This window comes from Cyrtonyx montezumae, unplaced genomic scaffold (genome assembly GCF_038088225.1).
Source record: "Cyrtonyx montezumae isolate F1298 unplaced genomic scaffold, pur_monq_1.0 scaffold_17, whole genome shotgun sequence".
In the NCBI taxonomy this organism is placed as follows: domain Eukaryota; kingdom Metazoa; phylum Chordata; class Aves; order Galliformes; family Odontophoridae; genus Cyrtonyx; species Cyrtonyx montezumae.
The window spans coordinates 8,212,807-8,234,682 of record NW_027071903.1 but is presented as its reverse complement, the minus strand read 5'-3'; the positions used below and the strand labels follow the sequence as shown (position 1 = coordinate 8,234,682).

At 39.7% G+C, this 21,876-nt stretch overlaps 1 protein-coding gene across 1 annotated transcript in view; it reads left to right on the top strand.

Moving 5' to 3' along the window:
- The window catches only part of ZNF536 (zinc finger protein 536), a 267,205-nt gene extending 247,464 nt beyond the window's left edge, over positions 1 to 19,741 (top strand). Inside the window, exon 8 of the mRNA XM_065733205.1 lies at positions 19,466 to 19,741. Within this exon, the coding sequence (XP_065589277.1) occupies positions 19,466 to 19,698 (233 nt within the window). The 3' untranslated portion in view covers positions 19,699 to 19,741. The remainder of the gene's footprint in view (positions 1 to 19,465) is intronic.
- The last annotated feature ends 2,135 nt before the right edge of the window (positions 19,742 to 21,876 follow it).

Below are 21,876 nucleotides of genomic sequence, written 5' to 3'. Positions count from 1 at the left end.
TAGTTTTATGTGGGATTATTAACGCGGCTTGCAGGCGTTAATATTGTTTGCCTCCATTTAAAAGTTATGGGAGTAATAAAAAGGCAAACTTCAGTGTGTATGTGCTGAGTGACAGCCGTTATGCTGCTGTGATCCAGCCCACAGTAGAAGAGACTGTCCTTCGCTCTGATAACAGCTAAATCTTCTACTTACAGAACTAATGAAACTATTTTCATAGAGTTTTCAACTTCCACCTTAGAGCTTCATTCTTGCAGTGCTTATCCAACCCAAATCCCAATGCTTGTGCCTTCCAGAATTGTAGTCAAGGAAAAGCAGCTGAATCAAAGCTATCTCAGTGACACAACGTGAGCCACTTTCTTTTCCTTTCCGTTCTTCCTAGTTCGTAACTGAGTGCAGTTTAAGCTTATTGCCCTTTCAAAAATAGAGGTGATTTCAGCAACTGTAATAAATATTTTTTTCTTTGAATGCAGTATAAATGATGAGGGTGTTTTTGTTGTTGCTTTTCCCAGAGAATTTATACAAGCAGAGAAGAGCAGGAAAAGTGTAATTGTTTACTTTCTTTTACCCAGAGTGTGATTGTATGTGCAAATTAAACAATAGCATGCACATGCTAAATTAGATATGTGTGTGCAATTACTTAATTTACATGTGCAGATTAAGTTAGCCCAATTAAACACTATGATGTTCCTGTTTTACACAGTTGTAAATCTACTGGCATTATAACTGTATCCCCACAAATTCTGAAATCACCTTACAGGAGAGTTGGATTCAACTTGTGCACATACTTTTGCAAAACAAAACCAACAACCCAACAAAACTGAAACACTCAGAAAATGAATTTCACAGAGTATGACTGTTACTTCTTTTGAGGATGTTCTGTTTAAGAAAACCAGCTATAGCTATACAATATCTCATCTGTTGCTATTAGGACAGCAGCATTAGAACAATACTTCTCACATCTAGAACTTTTGTCTGTGCTAATTAGGGTGGTGATTTTGGATTCAACCTGTCTTAAGTCACAGAAATACAAAGTGGGCAAATTAAGGACATTTGTTCATGATTAGGGTTCCTAAATGAAAATCTGTGAAATACTTCTTAGAGTATTTATAATCCTGTACCAGCAAGGCTTCTCGTGCACTGTGTGTCTGTGCAATGAATGCTGCATTTATCAGTACAGTAGCACCCAAATGCGATTCATTCTGTGCTGCTTTCAGATTTGGTCTAGCGTGTGTATCTTCTAGAGTGGAAGCCATCGAAATTAAAAAGCAGCTTCATAAAAGGGACCGTATGCCACATAGTATATTTTCACTTTGGGGACATGCTGTTTGTCAGCCAAATGGTGCCCATGTAGCCCCATGGACATATGTCCTCATATATCCATGCTTCCCTTGGCAGTGGGATTGCCAACAGGAGCAGCTCTCACCCCTGGTACCTTTTAAGCCAAAGTAGTCCGGTGCTGTCAGGCAGCAATTAACCATGTATGCCTTAGCAACTTTATTTAGGCTAATTCTTCCTATTGTGTAGATGTTATTTGTTTGTTTTTTGTATCTCGTTTTGTTCAGCATATGTGGCTAAAATCTAGACATCCTCCACCCTACCCATCCCCAAAACTAAGAGATACCTGCTGAACTTTAGTTCTTATCACCATTTGGCCAACAACACCTGCTGTGACCTGGGGTTTTTTGCTACCACTGGGTGCAATACAGTTTCCCTGTGATGATCACACACTGTAGTTTTGTTTGTTTGCTGATAGACTTGTGGCTCTGGAGTCGGAGAAAGTTTGTGCATGGAGCCAGGTGAAGCCTTGTGTGTTGGTAGTCCATAAGCATGACCTGGCTCAGGTTTCCTGCCTGGCACTCTATGCTCACACGTGCACGAGGAGGCTGTTGTTGTAGATTACCTTGTTCCTACTCCAGGAACTGTGCAGCCAGTGGGCCCCCGTGCCATTCCCCACAATGCCCAGGGCTGTTGCCACCCCAAAATATGTGGCAGATCAACGCTGCCCCGTAAGCCCATGAAGAAGAAAGCAGCAGAATTGCAGAACGTGTGTGACCTGTATAGTTCATGCAGTTTTTCTTTAAAACAAAGAAGCAGAGCTGGTTTTGACCTGATTTTGTTCGTTCTTTTTTTTTCCCCATGGGTAAGGAATGTGGTGCTATGTTGCGTGACTTGGCCTCTCCAAGAGGACAAGGGGAAAAAGTGACAGGAAGGGAAAGTTGCAGTTAAAGCATGAAGAAGCAGTATTTCTTCCAAAATATGATTTCTAATATGTCAACATTTAAATGTGAATTGTTCTGATCAAATATTTACTGCTATCGGGAGCTGTGTAGAACATTAATCTTAATTTGTTTTTCTTTTTCTCAAAAGCAGTGACTCCAACATAGCTGGGAGATCTGTGTCTTTAAAAATAAATAATGTAGCAGAACGACATATTCTTTGGTATAGAAACGCTAGCCTGTGGCATCTTCTGCAACTACAAAGCAGTCTCAAGCGAACTTTCTTCCCTTTTTATTAATAATTCCCTAAATCAGTGAGGAATCTTTAAAAGTTCCCCTTCGTTTTCCTCTTGCGCTGCTCTCAGCTCTGCCTCTTGCTCACACTGGCTCATTTCCCGCCGTGTCTTATATATGGGGATAAATCTGTGTGTGCAGTTTTAGGAGCATGGGCTGCGGCTTGCTAATTCTACGTGCAAATACGAAGTGAGTTTTCTCTCTTCTATTCCATTTTTTTTGTTAGCCTAGTTTTTTTTTGTTTTTTTTTTCCTTTTCCTGAAGGTGGCAGTGAAAGAAAAAAAATAACACCCTTTGAAGATTTAGGAATTTTATTACAAAACAGATGGACAAGTACTGTATTTTACCCATTTCCCCTTGTGCCCATGAGCGCTGACAATGGAAACTACAGCTCCTATAAAGTGCTGATCAAATTGTGAAAAGGTGGCCTTTCCCAGCAGCCTGGCACAATCTAGCATTATCCTGGCTTATAAATAAACGGATGGGCTGAGCCACTTGGTTTTTTTTTTCTCTTAGTCCTTACCAAGATAATTGAGGATCATAATGGTGGGAAAGGACTGCAGTCATCATTCGCTGCCTGTCAGGTATCAGTACTCATCTTCGTGTCATCCGTCACCATTGAACCACTCTGTCATCTTTCCCCAGCCTTCAGCGCCGCTCCTTCTCATCGTGTTCATTATCTCCGGCTCAGACCAAGCCCCCTCCCCCAGCTCCTGTAAATGCATCTTTGTGCGACTCTCAGTCTTCTGATTATGAATCGATGATCATGTGGTGTAAGAGAGATAGATGGCTTTTAGTTCCATCTTGTCTTCTCTAATTGTAAAATATTAGTTACATTAGACTGTGTCTTTTGATTAATGGAACTTATTTGGAGTGGCCTCTCCCAGCCCTCCCCCTTCCAAAGTCCTCCACTGACTTTTGAGAATTGAGTGATTTCACTTAAAGCAGACAAATAGGCCCTTCAGCAAGGAGATAGCTCGGCTCTAATATCGTGGGCAAAGCGAGCTCACAGAGACAAGAGTTGTGTGTGTGTATGTGTGTGTGTTTTTGGAGAAAGGCTTCAACTCTGGCTAGACAAACACAGACCATTTATTACCGTACAGTAATGCCATTTTGCAAATCCAGCAATTCTTATAAAGCTGCAAAACAGGACGTAAGGCTGAATGCCTTTTGAATTAAATTAATCTTAGAAAGGAATTAGGAGCATCCTCGCATTCAGTTTGGATGAAACAGGTCAATCCAGAACTTTGATGTATTAATGCTAGCATGAAGTGTTATCTTAATACTCTCCCTTATACTTACAGGACATATCATCAACCAAATGTCTCTTCCTTGTACATCTGACACTGTGAGACATTCGTCCTTTAATACAGAATTTATCTTATTTGGCACTATTTACCTAAACATGGTCGGTTGATAAAGTCTTTGCTGTACAAATGGAAAGGCAGTTGACTAAATCCCTTATTATAAATAATCACTGTCTATCTTTCAGTGTAAATTCAAGGACATGTTCACTTTCAAGCTATCAGTTCAATTAGAAAAGGTCTATTCACTGTCGATGTCTATATCTCAGGGAAATAGGAAAGCACAGTTAATAAACAAATCAAACTATGTTAAAAAATGGCACTGTGGATTATGGAGTGACGGTGGCACTGTTAGGACACATGCTATATAAAAATATATGCAAACAGTTTAATCTTAATTTTTTTATGCTACCTTCAGGATTTAAATCTGACCTTTGTGTTCTATTTTTTCTTTCCCCCAGTACTCAAATCTGTATTATTATTGCAGAATATACTGCCTGTAATACACCTTCTGTATATAAAAATTTAAAGGATAGGATTGTGCTTGCGTTAAATGTCAGCTAAGTCTTAGCTAATTTTCATCTTTGTGTTAAAGGAAGGGAAGCTGATGTGGAGCTGTGCAGGGCCGGGTGCTCCTGCACTGGGCAGTGAGACAGGGGCTTGGGCTCTTCGCCTGCCCACATGCTGAGGCTGCACTATGGGCAGCTACCTGCTGCTGAAATGCTCTTGCTGTGGTAGACACATTATCATAGAGAAATCTTTTCTTTCCTTCTAGAGGAAGGTAACTTGCTAGCCTTTACAGTTAAGGGAAATACTTGATAGTAGGAATCCAGACAACTGGAAAAAGTCCAAATAGAAACCCAATACAACTTCTTTTGTGCGTGTATATATATATATATTTAAAAATCCTATTATATTAATCACATCTCACAGAATTTTAGGAGTTTCTTCATTGGCCTTAGCCTTGGTATCTGAATGCTCAGGAACGGGCTCTGTGCGAGGCTGAGCCCTGAGCTCCCACATCTCCACGCACTTCCAGTGCTGTGTTCATCTGAGATCAGGATTTGGCTCTGGATGAATATTTCTATGCAGTATTTGCCACCCTTGGAGGAGTGATTATATTTAATGGCAGAATTTCAGTTGACTTCTCAGTATGTATTGAGTTGACCTTTAAGTTAAACCACAGATTAATTTTTTTCTTTTTTTTAGTTGTCGGTTTAAGTGCATTTATAGCCCTCTTTGTTCTGATCGGTATAACAGTAGATAAAGTTACCTGGGTCAAGTTATTTGTTGAAATCTGAGGAATTGTTTGACTTCTTGAGAAGGCAAATATTTTGCCCCCCTCTAACCACTGTATACATTAGTTTTGTTGCAAAATGATTTGGGTTTATAAACAGAAACACCCATGTGGGTATCAGTTTGCCTGAAAGCCCAGAGCCTGAGATTGATTTCATGTAAGTAAACTTTCTCTGGAAGATGATGGAAGCCAACGAAGCTTGCTCGAGATGGAGTGGCACCCACAGAAACAGCAGTGTTTGGAAGCACTACTGCCACAGCAGGGACATCCTGCTGTTTTTGCTACCCATGAGCGTGATGTGCTGTGATGGACTGCAGTTCTGAAGAAATAGATAAGGATGATTTTTATGCTAAATCATCATAAAAAAGCAAGAAGAAAAACCCTAAACACATGAAATGGATAATTAGTTTCCCATCGCCTATGAAAACTTCAGTATCTTGTACTAGTACTATTTTATGCAAAAAAAAATACTGAAACCCAAAAACCTCAGTAATGCATGGTCCTCAGCATGGTAAGAAAGGAAGTTTCTGTTGTTGATTTTGTATTCTTTATTTTCCAGTAATATCTGGTGGCTGTGTTACGTACTGATCGATTGATCTTTGCTGCATGCCATCACTTGTGCTGAGGTGCTTGGGTGAGAGCTGAAGCTGCTCCTCAGCTCCAGATCTGAGCACCACCTGTGCTGGACACTCACAGGGCTGCTTGTTGGTCTGCAAGCAGTGTGTGGACAAGCAGCTGGGCTCAGGAGTGCCCATAGTAATATTAAAGTTACCACCCACCCCATTAGGTGGGTTTAGGTGATGAAGCTGGTGTTATCCTCTGTCCTTCCACACCAGAAATCAGTACTGCATAAATATACTGAAAGTGAGTTCAGAATGAAACAATGAGACTTGCCAGCTTTTAGCCCCAAGCCAATCTTCAAGTCTTTTTTATGAACCTTTGTAAGTAAGAGTTAGATGATGAGGCCTTCCTTCAGAGGCAGCTTATGCTTGGGCACTGTGTGAGCCTGTGTGCATTCCCACACATGTCTGTGGGATGACTTACAGGCTTTATATTATGCATAACCTTCAGCAATTTGCTGAATCAGGGCCTAAATACTGAAATATTCTTTAATAGTGCTGGCTCCACAATGAAACTCTAGAAGGCACATTTCCCTCTCAGCGTCTCTCCATAAGACTCATCAATGATAATGGAGTTACATTAGGCACATCTAAAGTTAATTATACAGTTACCTCCCTCTTGGTCCCTGTTTGTCAAAAAGAATAGGATAAAAAAACCCTTTGTCTTCTAACATCTATTTTTAATTTTGTATTTGGATTTAGGTCTGCCAACTAGATGGCAATGTAAAGGGAGTGCTAAGAAGACCTTTGGTAGGTGGGCCTGGGTATTTGTAAGCTGTGAACCAGCTCGGGAAATGTTGTGTTAAGAAAACCTGCAGAAAAGAATCTGGAAAAGTGAAAGGAATGTTTAAGGCAGTTTGCTGATAAATGGTAGCAAAGCTCTTCCTTTGTAGAACGAAGTGGATGGCTTTAAGGGGTGCTGATACATATCAGGGGTCTGAAGGTATGCTTCGACTAGAAAAATAAAAGTTGTAACTCACCAAAAAATCAGGAATTTATAATGTAGGGGCAATTTGAGTGAAATAGTAAATCTAGAAATTCTGTAATTCACTGCAGGTTCAAAACAAAAATGTAGCTTTTATGTTTTGCCTTTTTTTGTTTGCTTGTTTTTTTGTTTTGTTTTGGTTTTTTTCTTCTTTTTTTTTTTAACATCATCTCACAGTTAAATATGGAGAACCAAAATCCTGTCACAGGTGCAGGTATCTGAATGTCTTGCTTTCAGTTTATCTGCACAGTACGGAGAGATGCCAGGTTTCTGTGGGGATCCAGTAGCTTTGACATACTCCAGTTTACAGTACCTGAAGTGTGCTCAGCTGCTAATGCATTTTGCATGCAAGATCACTATGCTTCAGTGTGACAGCTAAGAAAAATGTCATTTTTATTTTTAATTGGAACAGGATACAATTTTGCCCCCTCCCTCCCACAAAAAAAAAAAAAAAAAAAAAAAAAAGAAAGAATAAGATCTGATTCTTTGTTAAAGATTTGTTTTACAAGAGCCCAGTCACAAACCATCTAGTACTTAATAAAGTCAAATTCCTTCCCACATGTTCCCGTGTGCCCCCGTGGAAGCCAGTGGAAGCTGCACATGAATACCGAGCGCAGGGTTTTGCCCTTAGGACGGAATTTCCCCGCTGACTATTCCTTTAGACTGTCTTTTGGTTAACAATCTGTTTGCAGCAGGCTAGGGCCAGAGAGGTGGCGTACACCCCACTGTTCAAGTCTGCAGGAAAATATTCTATGGAGAGCTACTTAATAAAAATCAACTTGCTCCAATAGTCATTGAGAAATACCTCAACTGTTAGCAATCAATCGTGGGCTGAGTTTGAAAAAAAATAAAAAACACAAAAGGACATCAAAGAGGTTCTCATTCCCAGTCTATTGCTCTATTTAAGGGTCCTATAATTCGGTGAGGTTGTGTGCTAAATAATTTGTAAGCCTTCAGAACATCCAGGTTATTGTTTGTGGACAGATGGTGCATCACATTTTATTGCTTATTCCTTCTGTGGTTTCTCATATGCAGGACTGATGTGCACTCTGAAGTCTTTGTTTCCTTGCTAAAATCTCTAATCTAAAACAGGCAATCAAGCACACAGACAGTGCTTCAGAAAGCATAATCATAGTTTTAAAGGGGGAAAAAAAAGCATTTCGACTGCAGTTAGGAAGCAGATGCGTTCACTGAAAATGCAAAAGGTTATCGGAAGTATTAAAATAGGAAAATAGATACAGAATTCAGAAGCCTCGAGGAGAGCCTGTGCCTGCTTTGGGAGTAGGTGTGCCTTTTCCTGGAGTACCTGCTTTGTATCTCTCGGCGGAGCTGGCGCAGAGAGAGCCTTTGGAGCCCGGCTTTTGCTTTCACCTTGCCCCCCGGGACTGGCAGCCTTTGTCTCCCACAGGCAAGTAGCAGCCGTGTTGTGATCTTGGAACCGCGGCTGCCCCGAAGAGTTAAATCATGTTGATATACAGGAAGGAAATGGAATAGACTAACTCTGCTCTTTTCTTCCTACGGATTTTTCTTTTTATTCTGAAGATAGAATTACTGTTTGTAAGCATCTGAAAGTCATTAGTGGCTCTGCAGTCTGTCAGGTGCCGACGCAAAAAACTGCTGAAACTGAACGGGTTCCTGTGCAGAGTGCTGGGAATTTGTCATGTGCTGATGAGCAGTTATAATAATATATGAGCAAATCACAAGCATTCTGCAAATTAATCAAATTTTTTTTCCCTTCTCCCTTGTCTCTGGGAGAGTGGCTTTGCCGGCAGACGTAGGTGAAGCAGTTTTACTCACAGATGGTAGCTCTGGCATCAGATGGAATTTATATAACAGTAATTCTGATTTCCTGCCAAAGTAGCACTGAAAACACCAGGGAGATTGTACAAGACAAGTCATGTGGTTTTGCTGAGGTTGTTGTGGGAAGTTTAAGGGGGGAAATCTCAAATTTTCCTCTTTGCATTTATTGTTTTAGCCTGAAGGGCCAGAAATCGTACGCCATTCTGCCATAGGCGAAATCCAACACATCTTTTTTTATGAATTGCGCTGAAAGAGTGCTTCACAGCTGTTGAAACTGCTGGCAGGGGGAGAACCACATGCCTCCTTACCCTTTCTGTTCCCTTACAAGGATTAAAGGAGGGAGGGTTCACGAGGTTGTATGCTACACGCGGGGGCAGCAGGGCCTCCCCCTGCAGGAAGCAGCGCCATGTTCGCTCGCCTCTTGCTGCCCCACAGGGCCGCGCGCTCGTGGGTGGGGAAGGGCTCTTCCCCCTCAGTAAAAACAGGTACTTTTTTCAAAGCAGCGAGCCTGGCCTTGTTGTGTCCGCACCGACGTTCCCATTTGATCAGTAGAAGGAAGAGGGGCGAGCAGGAGGTGTGCTTGCTCTACGGCCAGTGCGATCGTGACGGTGGGTCCGGTGCAGACCTTGGTCAGATCAGCACAGAGGTGTCAGCATCGTGGGCTCGTAAAGAGGATGAGAGAGCAGAATCAGGCCTCGTGGCTGCTGAATGAGACTGCCGTTTTAAAAGCAAAAGCAGTCTTCCTGGAAAAATATTACGGTGTTTTTCTAATGGCAGTGTATTGAGTAATGCACGGAGCATCGCGAGACTGCTGTGACACTAAAAGGAAAAAATAGAGGAGAGCAGAATGGGAGAACTTTCAGGGGCTGTTTTTAATAAAGAGGTGAATTCTTTCTGCAGTAGGAAAAATGATAAAAAGATGGCGTATCAGCTACATTATGCAACAAAGTAATGCTGCTGTGTTTTTATAATGTAAGGCACTGCCCATTTGTTTTGGTTTACGTGACTGCAGTGAAATAAGTGGATTAGACTGAAACTTTAGCATGCTTCATTGCAGCTGGTTGCAGACATCTGTCATTCCTCAGCCATACATTCTGGATCATGCCAAGAAGAAAAAGCAAAGTCTGACACCTTTCATTTTAGAGAGCCTTTTATAGAAAAGAAAAGGAGAAGGGAAGAAAGCATTTCCTTTGTGACTTAATAAAAAAGACACTTTTTCTGTGACAACATCAACAGTACTTTCCAGAGGAAGAGGTCCTGAAAAGTTAATGCTCGATTTATTCTTTGCAGACTTTTAATTTTTACTGTTGTAGCTCCTGATTCGTTGAATGTGTAATGATAAAAATAAATATTCTCTGGGTAAGTGCATGTGTGTGCAGTGCAGGCTGGAGGGGCCGCGCTTGGCAGCCCCCGCTGCAATTCGGGGTGCCACAGTTGCGCTGCAGGCCTCGCTTGCAGAACTCCCTAAGCAGGTCACAGGAGTGTTTTATGAGATGATTAGTGGGGTTGTGAGCTACTCCTGGATAATTTGCAGTATTAGCTATTAGTAAGCTGGATATTTATTTACTTAGTGTTTTGTTTTTCCTCAGTCTCTTTACTAACATGTCACCGTAGATAGAGAATCATGAGTTACATGACAAGCTATAATGTGACAAAATACCACCTAAATTACCCCAGTTACATAACAAAGCAACAGCTGCAATTAAAGGAGAACGTGCTTATCCTACTTGGCATTATACATGCAGAAAGCAATTATTCTAGCTTTGGGTCCCAGTTCAGCAAAACTTACACCACGTACCTCTCAATCTCCTTAAATTTTAATGACTTGTGGAACATGGGAGGTTCCTGATCATCACCTTGCTGCATGCATAGGGGCAACTATTGATGTGGGACAGGCTGCTCAGCACCTGTTGCAAGCCAGCTGAGGCCATGAGATGTGGGCAGGAAGAATTTAGAATGCTACGTCTGGGATATTTTTTTAAATCCCATTCCTCCAAATAAAATAAGTAAGCTCAAGACAGTTGGCCAAAGTAAAAAATAAAATAAAATAATCAAATGCTATTGCATTTATGAATAGCTAGGCAAAATAAAAGCTATTTGGTAGCAAAATGTAGTCACTGACAAGACCTTTCCTATTAACACCTCTGAGCTGCATGATCTTTTACCAAAAACTCAGTGCCACCAGTACAGCTTTTATTCTGGGAAATCACACCTACATTAAATTAAAAAAAGAGCTTCATTCTAGAAGTCTTAAACGCTTCCTGAAATAATAAATATTTACTGAGACAATTAAAAAATATGACAGAACATTAGACAGAAAACTTGTGAATGGCCTAGTAGGAAAACCGAAATATTTCCCTCAAGGGGTTTAAAATGTGAATGCACTGTTATTTATGTGATTAAGACAAGCAGAGGAGTGAATAGGCATAGTAATTAACTGAACTATGTAAGTAAAGACAAAGGTGGGACTCTGAAGGTGTAATTTTGATGAACAGAAGAACTGGGGGTTTCTAAACTAAAGACTAGCCTGCCACTTGCCTTCAAAATACGTTCTCTTGACTGCAGCCTACCTGGGTCCAGCAGGCATGAAGGAAGAAGGCCGTGTGGAGCTGTGTCCAGCACTCCAGCCCTGTGCAGAGCAGTCCTGGGGCAGGGTTGCAGGGATGGAGAGGCCTCTGCTCTGTCTACTCTTTGAAAGAATAAGAGCTGCTATGAGCATGGGACATGGCTGCAGGCTAATTCCTGTGTGCTTGGCCAAACATTGTGAGTTTAGGGTTGGAAGGCGGTTGCAATTGAAGATTTTTTTGAATTCTTGTAACTCTTCCCATTATAAATAGAATCAGAGGTGTCCTATACTTTATGACTGGTACTGAGTGCCCTTGATAAGAACTCTGTCCTCCACTTATGTGTATAAACTAAAGTAAATAAATATGAAAAATTAAATGTAATTAAATTTACCAAAGCATGGAACAATGATAGTCTGACATTTTGAGCTCAATCAATGACAACATTCCCACTAACCTCGTTTGGGGTGCACTGAGGCACTGGGCTCGTAACTCATGTTGTCATGTCCAAAACCAAGCCAGTGCTGCTGGGCATGGGCACTGCATTACACGGCCGCGCTGCTGGCTCCCTCTTAAAATGTATGAGCCTTTAGAGAACAAAGTCTGAAGGTGTTTTTCAGGAGCGCTCATGTTTTACAGGATTCAAATAATGTTTTGTGTTTGTTTAAGAGAACCTTTCTCTTACTCCATTTTTTTTTTCTTTTTTCCAAGATCCCTTTACCTTCTTAATCAACAGTTCCTGTGTGAAAAGCTTACTCTGAAAAATAAAGTTTGTGCAGAGTGTCTACAGCTGAGTAATACTGCAGTTTTGTTCGCTTTTCAAGAAATACAAAAAGTTTGTCTTCCCAAAAATCACAAGTCCCCATTATATCAATGGAACCATGAATGCTTTTGTAATAGTCTTTATTTAGTGTGCTTCAGAGGGACAGAAGGTTCCTCAGTCTACATCCAAACAGAAATAATTTCCAGACTATATGTAACAGAGGTAACAACTATTAAATTACTGGTGTTTTCTGTAATTTTGTGACTGAGTGTTTAAGAGGTTAAGAGATATAGGAGGGAAAGTGTTAGCATTTTCTGCTTGTTTCTCTGTATTATGAATGTTTGTTGTGTCATACTGATTTCCCTTTGTTTGTTTTACATATCAAGTTTTGAGGATTATTTTTCTCCACTTTTGGTTTTAAGAGAAATTCAGTGGGTGACAGTGGATGCTAAGTATTTTCTGACAGGAATTGAAGTGTTGCTTTAGATGCAATGTTTGTTCTGGGTGGGATATCATAAGTTGATCTTTAAATAATACTTACTAAAGAAAGTAAGTTAGAGCCACTGCCGTATCCCAGCAGTGGCTCTGAGCTGGGTGGTGACCTGCGGACAGGGCCATGCACCTCAGTGCTCCCTATAGGAGATTCCTTCTGGGTCACTAACCATGGATGATGGTCTTCTTAGTTGGATGAATCCTTCTAGTTTTAGGTTGCTGCTTTCCAAACATCCTTAATGTGTTAATTTAGGATGAAGCTAGTGGCTGTATTTGGCGATGAGATAGTTCTTAAACCCCAACTTCCCTTTTCTTAATTAAGAACTTACATATGACTTGCAGAGAGAGAGGTTTTTTTGCAGATTCAGACTTGAGCTGCCCCTGGAAGCATCTGCTCTGTATTCTCCAGGGGGAATTTAGGTAATGTGATTTCTGTGTGAAGTGTTTAAGTAGTATGGGGTGAGCCCTAGTCTGGTGCCTTTTACAACAAGCAATTCTGAAGTTTCCTTTAAGACTATGTGTAGGATTGAGTCTGTGATTAACGAAGGAACATACTTGAGCAGATGATGTTTAGAGGGTTGCTTTATGTATCTCACAGCAAATACTCAACCCAAAGCCTTAGCTTTGGTAGGTGAAAATGTGCCCAGGCATTCCTAACATGCAGATATGTGTGTTTTTTATTGTATGTAGTTCTACAGTAAGTCGTTAAAAAAAAAAGCCTTAAATCGAGCTTTTAGTTTATAGAACTATTCCTGGTCAACATAAAGAGTTTTTTTTTTTTAATTTTAATTTCCTTTTTTTTTTTTTTTTGTCGTTGTTATCCAATAAGCATTTAAACTTTGCAGAATATTGTAGTTTTTCCCAAAAGGCCAATTTGTTCTGTGCTGGACCTGTGTGTGAATAAACATATACGTTTGAATTGTTTTATAAAAACTTTTATTACATATATGAACCTGATTGGACGTACTTAATTTGTCTTGTATTTTGGGAGTTTCACAAAATGCGTATTTTGAGAACAATAAAATAGAATGGCTCAATCAGAGACCTTACTGTCTATTGGACAAATATATTTGTTCAGCATTTTCCTATCCATACTGTGATGCTCCAGATCAAAATGGTTGCTTTAGAGCCTTTCTTCTCTCACGGGTAATACAGACAGGGTTTGGAATGTTTGCTGTGGATAGTAAATGTATTTATGTAAATTTATATGATAAAATAAGGAAATCACGCTAGCCAGGATTTAAATGAAAATAGTTCTCCCTTTGCTTGTTATTTTGTTATGATAGCATTGCTTTAAAATGGCAGCGCTCACCACGGTGCCTAGGACCCAGTGATTCTGGTCTCAAAAAGCCATCACATCTGCCAAACCATCATTGCTGGGGCTTTGGAGTGGCTGAGAAATGTGTAGTTACAGCAGCAGTGCTGAAGGATGGGGCACCTCAGTGTCATCCATCCAGGTCCTGCTGAGAGTGTCCAGCCATAGCATGAGGTGATCCTTGTCGTGTGGGATTGGGACAGCAGCCCCAGGAGGGTCCAGATCTCTGGTGTCCAACATCTGAACTGCAGAGATCTGTCTCCAAGGAATTCAGACCTTTGAGGCTTTTCAGATCTCTCTCAGTGATCGAGTCATTTATTTGCTTTAAAGAGCTAATGGCTGTTGTTTCCGATTTTCACCGAAAGGATATTCTTAAACTAAGCAAAGAAATCTGAAATGAGTGTGCTGTATTGCATCGCAGTAAATGTTATAGCCATTGGCCATCTATGGAAAACATTCTGTCAGATAATCACAGCCATTTTTGCATTTTAAGGGAACAAATGTCATATCTAAGAACCGCATTTTTTTCAGAACTTAATTACAATTTATAGTACATTGCACAGCATTTGTTTTCTATTCATCATTTTATTGCTCTTCTGTTCTTTTTCCCTGAATTTATGCATTGAATTGTGTGTCGGTGAGTCTGTATGTGTGTATGTGTGTGTATATATGTACACATATGCAATATAATAAAAAGTGGTGTAGTGGGGACAACAGACGGCTTGCGTGTGATGTATTATTGGCATTTTTCTTTCAAATTACCGTTTTCTTGCTGCTTTGGGAGAAAGCCATGATTTTGCTGTGATTAGTACACTTTTAACAATCTGGAATAAATTCCTGATCTTATTCATATGAGTAGTCCAATGCCCATTTTTACGTTTTAGTGCAACCCCCTACATATGTGCCTGTAATACCACAAAAATAAGATGTTTCTTTGCAGAAATTTTTATAGAATTTGGATGCTGATCAAATATTTTTAGAAGTGGAGAATTAACGCAGCTTGACCATGTAAATGATTTTTTTAATGAGAAAGACTTTAGCATTCATCACTCTTTCTCTCTCCGTTGTTTGTGTATTCCTTTGTGCTAATCTTAAATAATGGATCCATATCAAAGTTAATAAATTAGTAACTATCAGCAGCTCGTATTATAGTAAGTAACCCAATGACACTATGCTGACATTGAGTTTTTCTGTTTTTCCATACTACAGTTTGATATTTAACGATAAAATAAAGTAAAATAGGTTTGGCAAATATTTAAATCCTTAACAACTCAGTTATGGGTAGCAGGTTTATTTAAATCCCAGTCACCTGATTTAAATATATCCTCCTTTAAGTTTTCATTAAAAATAAGGAGAAAAAAACAAACAAACAAAAAGAAAACCAACAGAAAACCAGACTTTGAGATCCATGCCTTTCTGAGAAGCTGCAATTTCTGACTCCATTCAGTTGAAGCACCATGTTGGGCTGCATCAGTCATGCCATGTTATGAAACCTAACACGATGTGACTGATGCAGGCTGACGTGATGTGTCACAAAGCAACATATCAGATCACAAACTTGAAAGAGAACAAACTTTCTTTTTCTCAAAGCCTAAATTAACAAAGCAGCATATTTTTTTAAAAAGGTGGACTACTTTCAGACATTAAGGGAGTCTCCTACATAACTGTCCCACAAAGGGTTCTCTGTTCTGGCCAGAAGGTGTGTTCCATTCTGGCTCCAGGTCCTCTCCAGGTACGGGTAAAATGAGGGACAGCCCACACTACGTCAGCACTGCTGCCCATCCTTGGCCTTATCTGGGAAGGTCTGGGTCACTGCAGGGAACCAGCTTCAGCAGGAGCTGGAGTTAATCAACCCTCTTGGGGCAATCATACCACCTAAAAATGCTGCTGTTCTTTGAGCGCAGCCACTGCTGTTGTCAGTTTAACTATTTTGTTATTACTATTTTCTGTGGCTCAGTTTCCTTAGAATTTCAGCTTCAGCCCAGAGGATTACTAAGTCTCTTCACATGCTTGGGTCACATATTTCATAACATGTTATTCTACAAAAGGATTATTTCAGCTGAAAACAACACGTTGTCCTCTATCTTCCCTTTTTTATCTGAGAAAGATGCACAGTAATTCGCTCCCCTTGTTGGCCTGCCTTTTTTCTAATTATCCTACTACACGTGCAATGCATTACATGTTACCTCCTGAAATATCAGGAAGCTTTCTTTTTTCTTTTTTTTTTTCTTAGAGGGCTTTCATATAATTTTATTGGAAGATATGTAGTGGGTAAAATACATATGAACTATAGCTTGCTAAGAAAGAACCTACCAAACACTGATAGATAAAGCGTTATAAATTTATTGCCAACTTATCTGGAAAGGGTTATTTTAAGAGCCTTCTGCCCACAACAAGTTTTTGAGCTATAATTAATGGATGGGCTACCTAAGAGAAATAGGTATTTTCCTTCACCCCTTAGTTACAAGCAAATTGCAGATATTGTTATCTTTGCAAGTGAAAATAATCCCTAGTTTTTGTACCACTTCTGCTGTAAACAATGTACCGCTTGCTTTCTTATGACCCTCACTCTGTATACATATTTATATATTATTCATATCGGATTAAAAATGAATGTGCTCTTTACCACAGTTGTACTGCATAGTGACAATACAAATTAACTTATTGTGTACTTACTTTTCACAAGGCAGTGATGTGAAATTTTGATGGCCTGAAAAAGTAAGTTGTGGGGGAGGCAATGCAGAACTGAATCCTTCTAGGTGTATTTTATATTGTCTGATTTATTAAAGTTCATTGAAATAATAAATGATGTTCTCCACACAGAACTGCGAGGGCTTGAATTTGGTTTGGGGGTGGGCAGAAAGAGTGGATTTATTCTGGCACATAGGAGATTGTCAGCTCCATCCATGTTTTGTGGATTCTTTGTTTAAGATTTGTTAGGAATGAGTCAGTCATTTAATGATAGCTACTTATGGCCAAAGCACTAAGAGCTGCTTGGTGAGATCTCATGCTGTTGGTGAGCACTACTCATTCTAGCTGGGAGAGTCCTAATTTTTCCATGCTACGTGGTGCCTGAAGCATTCATAGTGTGGCTACAGTGCACGTTGTTCCCATGGCTTTGTGTGTGTGCTCCCTGCACGCTGCTGATGGGAGCAGTGATCAAAGACATATGTCTTCTTTGGTACACCCATCGTAGAAGATGGTCCAAATGCCAGGATATCTTTTGCTTTTTGCATAGCATCAGTAAGGACGAAGTAAAATGAGACCTGAGTGCAAGTTGTACCATTAGTGACAAGTTACCAGTTCATCTTCTGTTCTTAGCAAGGGGAGCAGTCATCAGATGGTCAAACGAAACAAGAAATACTGGAATTGAGCTGGTGCTGCTGGTATGGATACAGTAGTGTGTGGGTGAATGTGATGGTGGCAGACAGAAAGGAAAAAACAACATTTCAGTTCTTCACAAAGCAAGTCTTTTTTCCCTTTACACAGTGTTTCATCCATTTGTCCCAGGCATTTAAGGAGAGTGTACCCCACCCCTTATTTCTGCCTAGGCAGAGGTTTTATCCAAGAGGGAGAGAAAGGAGGAGAAATTAAAGAATCCAGAACTGAGTTGTGAATTCTAGTGTCTTTTTAAATTTCTGACTGACAAAGTAGTAAATATGATTATTTTATTTTATTTTATTTTTATTTTTATTTTATTTTATTTTATTTTATTTTATTTTATTTTATTTTATTTTATTTTATTTTATTTTATTTTATTTTATTTTATTTTATTTTATTTTATTTTATTTTGTGATTTTTCAACTATTTCTAGATTTTCTGAAATAAAATCAGATTTACTCTGGACCATCTTCACACTCAGACAGTTTTGAGAGTGCTTCCAGTCTTCAAAACTGTTATGTTCTAAACTTTTCAAGCATTTTGTGGTTCTGGATTGATTTTAGGGCTGGTTCTAAAAGGCACTAGGGACACCTTCAATCTCATTTGACTATTTCCTCATATCTTCCAGATGATTATTTTTTTCTATAAAAGCCAAATCCATTTTCTGTAACATTATCTATTTAGAGGTTGTTTTTTTTGTTTTGTTTTTTTTCCATTGCTATTGCCACAAAGCTTTCCACTGAAATTTAGCACTGTAAAGATCAGCAACTTGTAGATTTCATTATTTTTATCCTTATGAATTTATTTAGGGAAATGCCTTTATTTACTCCAGGAGTAAGATACTCCATCCTCAGATTTATGCATAAATGCGTAAATTGGATGTCCTGAGGGGGAGTCACCCTTTTGGCAATCTTTAATTTGTAAAAGCTAAGGGTGGAGAGGGCGCCTTTTATCCTTGAAAAAGGAAACCTGACTGTATTCCTGAGGCATAGAACTTTTGTAACTGTGTAATGGACTTGATTCTTTGTTCCTCTGAGAAACAGGTGGTGTATTTTGGAGTGTTTTGTATTTTGCAATAGAAATAGCAGGTTATTTGTGCAGCACAAATAGCTGGTGCTAGTTCAAGTGAACTTCCTCCACTAGAGATGTTCCTGCTGGTATGCCACCTGCAGCATGAATCCAACCCAGCTGTTTTCAAACCTAGGAGGGCTGTGGGAGCATTCCCACTGCTGTAGAAGCAGCATGGCACCAGTGCATATCATCCTTTTTCTTTTCCTCTAAAATCCCACCTAAAATGGAGGTGAGATGGTCCCAGCCCCTTTCCACAGAGCGAGAAGTGTAGTCCTCTGCTACGTGCGCATCTGGTTTGTGCCTGCTAGATAGTACCACAAAGGCAGAAGAAAATCTGCTCTTTGCGTTTGGAGATAGGGTATTGTTTTTCACTTATCCTGGCTTTATGTAGATGGTCTGGCACATTTATTTATTCATTTATTTGAGCAAATTAAAGCAAGCTAAGCACATTTGACCTCAGATGGTCCTGGTTTAAGTTAATTTGAGAGACAAAGCTCATAAAGTTCCAGTAAAACACATCAACAACTTCCCAGCATAGGTTAAAATGTGATTGCTGAAACATAACCTCCAAAACCAGATACAGCATGAAGACTCAAAGTCACCATAATCTGAAAAATATGGGAGAGCTCATCGACAGAGTTACTAAAAAGTGATCTCTCTCATTCATGCCTGCATTTTGCAGCCGGTTGCTATTTCACACACAAGAAGTGCATCTATCAGATTTTGTGCATTAACATTCCTTTTCTAATCTGGCTTAGACATTTTATTTTAAAGCTGGTGATAACCTTGGGCCCCAGCCCAGCAAACACTTCTGTGCTTGCGTTTCTTTACTTGCAGGAGTAATCTCACCGGAGTAAATGTTTGCAGGTTTGAGGCCTTGGTTATCACAATCCATTATTTCTTTCCATTAAAAAGTAATCTGTGTGATTAAAATAAAACATACAGATCTTGACTCAGAAACCCACCCAAAGACAAAGTATGTTTATTAGACAGAGGGTCTGCACACTGTCATCCCTGAATTGCACTTCAATAAAAAAGATAATTAACAAGTATAAGGGAAGGCAGTCTAGCACACGATAGTACCGTATTTACAAGAGTTTAGTTTGGATCGCTGGCTGACGGATTTACAGCTGGGCGTGAGGAGAGGGGAATAACTGCACTTCTCTGGAAAATCTGAAGCAGAGACTTTTTAAAATGAGCTTTCTTTTAATAGGCGAAGATCAAGAAGCACTGATTTCTCTTTCTCACTGAAAAGACAGCGATTTCCTTCAGCGGGCGGGCTTTCTGCCATGGTGCATTTCACCAGCATGTTTTACTATGCAAACTGAGAAAAAATCTAACCATCCTTTTGTCATTCGTGCAGGTCACCGGCCCTTCCAGTGCCGCTACTGCCCGTACAGTGCCTCTCAGAAGGGGAACCTGAAGACTCACGTCCTCTGTGTCCATCGCATGCCTTTTGACAACAGCCAGTACCCAGACCGCAGGTTCAAGCGCTCCCGGGCGGACTCGGAAGCGCCGGGGAGCCTGGAGGAAGCGGTGGGCCGCGGGGCAGGCCCGGCTGAACAAGTCGAGGAGGGCGGCCATGGGCTGGAGTAGCGCCCAGCCTGGCCCTCACGTGCTAGCGCTGCACGGGGCTTCGGCGGGCACAAGGGCCGCAGTCGGCCGGCTGCGTTCCAGGTGGAAGAATTGCGTGCCAACTCCCAGAAATGTACAGGATGCTCCCCATGTTTAAGTGTGTGTATATATATATATCTATATGCAAACCCCCACGTGAATATATATTTATATATATATACACACATGCACATGCACATATGCAGTCATATACCCGCTAAATATCTATCTACATACACACACATTCTATATGTGGGTGTGTTAAAGTACATATATATATTACGCTCGCCAAATAAATTTCCAGCCCTTGAAAATGGCTGCTAAACTGTTACCTGGCAACAAGTACTTCCAAACAATGTAGGTGGGATAATAAAGTGATCTAAAAATGCAAGGAGGTTGCTAGTTATTTAAAAAAAGCAGGGCAGTTTCAAACTTTGAAGTGGTCTTTGTCCAAAAATAATGCTCTTAACAGAAAAATGATACTGTCTAAAGGATTTAGCGTTGCCTTGAAGATTGAGGGGCTGTGTTTTCATTGTTGAAAACACCTTTATAATATGACACCAGCTGCTGTCATTTGCCTAGCATAGTAATGAGATGTGTTGGTAGACTGCCATGGTGCCAGTCTGACTGGAGCTGTCATTGCAGAGAAAATCAATTCGAGTGGTGTTGCAACTGCAGTTTAGGAGAAACCCTAGACGGCCCATAAGCTGGGGTCAGTACTGACCTGTATGGGCAAGCATTGTGATATTACATTTTCTTTCTTTCTTTTTTTTTTTTTAATACACAGCCAAATGAATCAATGGTTAAAGAAAAATAAAATAAAATAAAAAATCTGCATCCAGTGTGTGACTGCAGATTTGAAGTGTAATTCCATTTTTTTTTAAATCATCTTCAGTATTGAGGGAAATGCTTTTATACTTTCTTTTCTTTGTTGATAAAGAAGTAAGTTGCTATAAAAGTAGAATTATAACATAAAGAAATATTGTTTAGTGAAACTAGTCAGCCTTTTCTATAGAAGGTGCTGGTGAGAAACAGAATTTTATTACATAGAGGACTGATACTTTTTCTGTTCTTTCCATGTTGTTTTCTTTCAAACTTCTTTTAAATCCCTGTTTTTACACTTGGATGAAGGATTCCCTAGTCGAGCTTAATTTTCATGCTTAGTTTTTGTAAGTGTTACAGACATAGTGCAGAAGTTTCTTCTGGAGCAAGCTCTTACAAAGTAGCTTGACTTAAGCTATGTATCCAAACATTCTGCTCTTTGTCTCTAATAAAGAAAAGTGTTTCAGCTGATATCTCTTTGTTTTTGTAAACAAATGTGTTCTATATTTTTGCAGATTTTAGCTTTTTTACTGATTGGATGCTCCAAATTTATTAAGTTCTTTGCCACATAGGAAGCTTTTGAGAGTCTATAATGAACCACATACTTAAAAAAAAATTAAGAAAAATAAGTAAAGATTTTTTCTGAAATTCTCTGAATGGCATAAAATTTTAGCCTTCTAATGTCCTTCCTTTGATAGAAGCAAAATTGGTGCTGTTTATTGTGATGGTAGAGAAGTATTAACTTCTTCTAAAACAAAATCATCCAGACTTAAAAAAAAAAAAAAAGTCAATATTTCATTGCAGGCTGGGAGCACAGAGTAAAACCCCAGGGCCTTAAAACTTCAGCTCTGCCTAAAGCAGTTTACGAAAAATACTAAACTGCAATCAATGTAAATAAAATTCTTAGTGCTACCCTGAGACTGGAAAAAAAAATCTCAGGCTAATAAGGAATACGGTTTGCATATGCTGTCGGAAAGGATGTCATCCAACTGAAGTTTCAGTTTAAATGAGGTCACTGTGTAACTTGGACCCATCTGGCACAGAGCAAGCTGCTTTTCTTGTTTTTCTAGTATAGTTCTCACTGCCTTACTTAAATCGAGTTGATAAACTTAATGCAACTGTTTCTATGATCCTAGATAAAGGATTGAAATGTTATTGAAACTTTCTGACTGTAGTAAGCTTTAGGATTTTAACTGCACTACTGTGTTTGGTGACTGTGTCAGTCGCTTGCTTTTGTGTGTTTGCGCCGCCTTCAGTATCTTAGCAGAAAAAAAAAGAAAAAAAAGAAAAAAAAACACAAACGCCCCCCACATTCCATTTCTTGCACTTTTGGAGCTC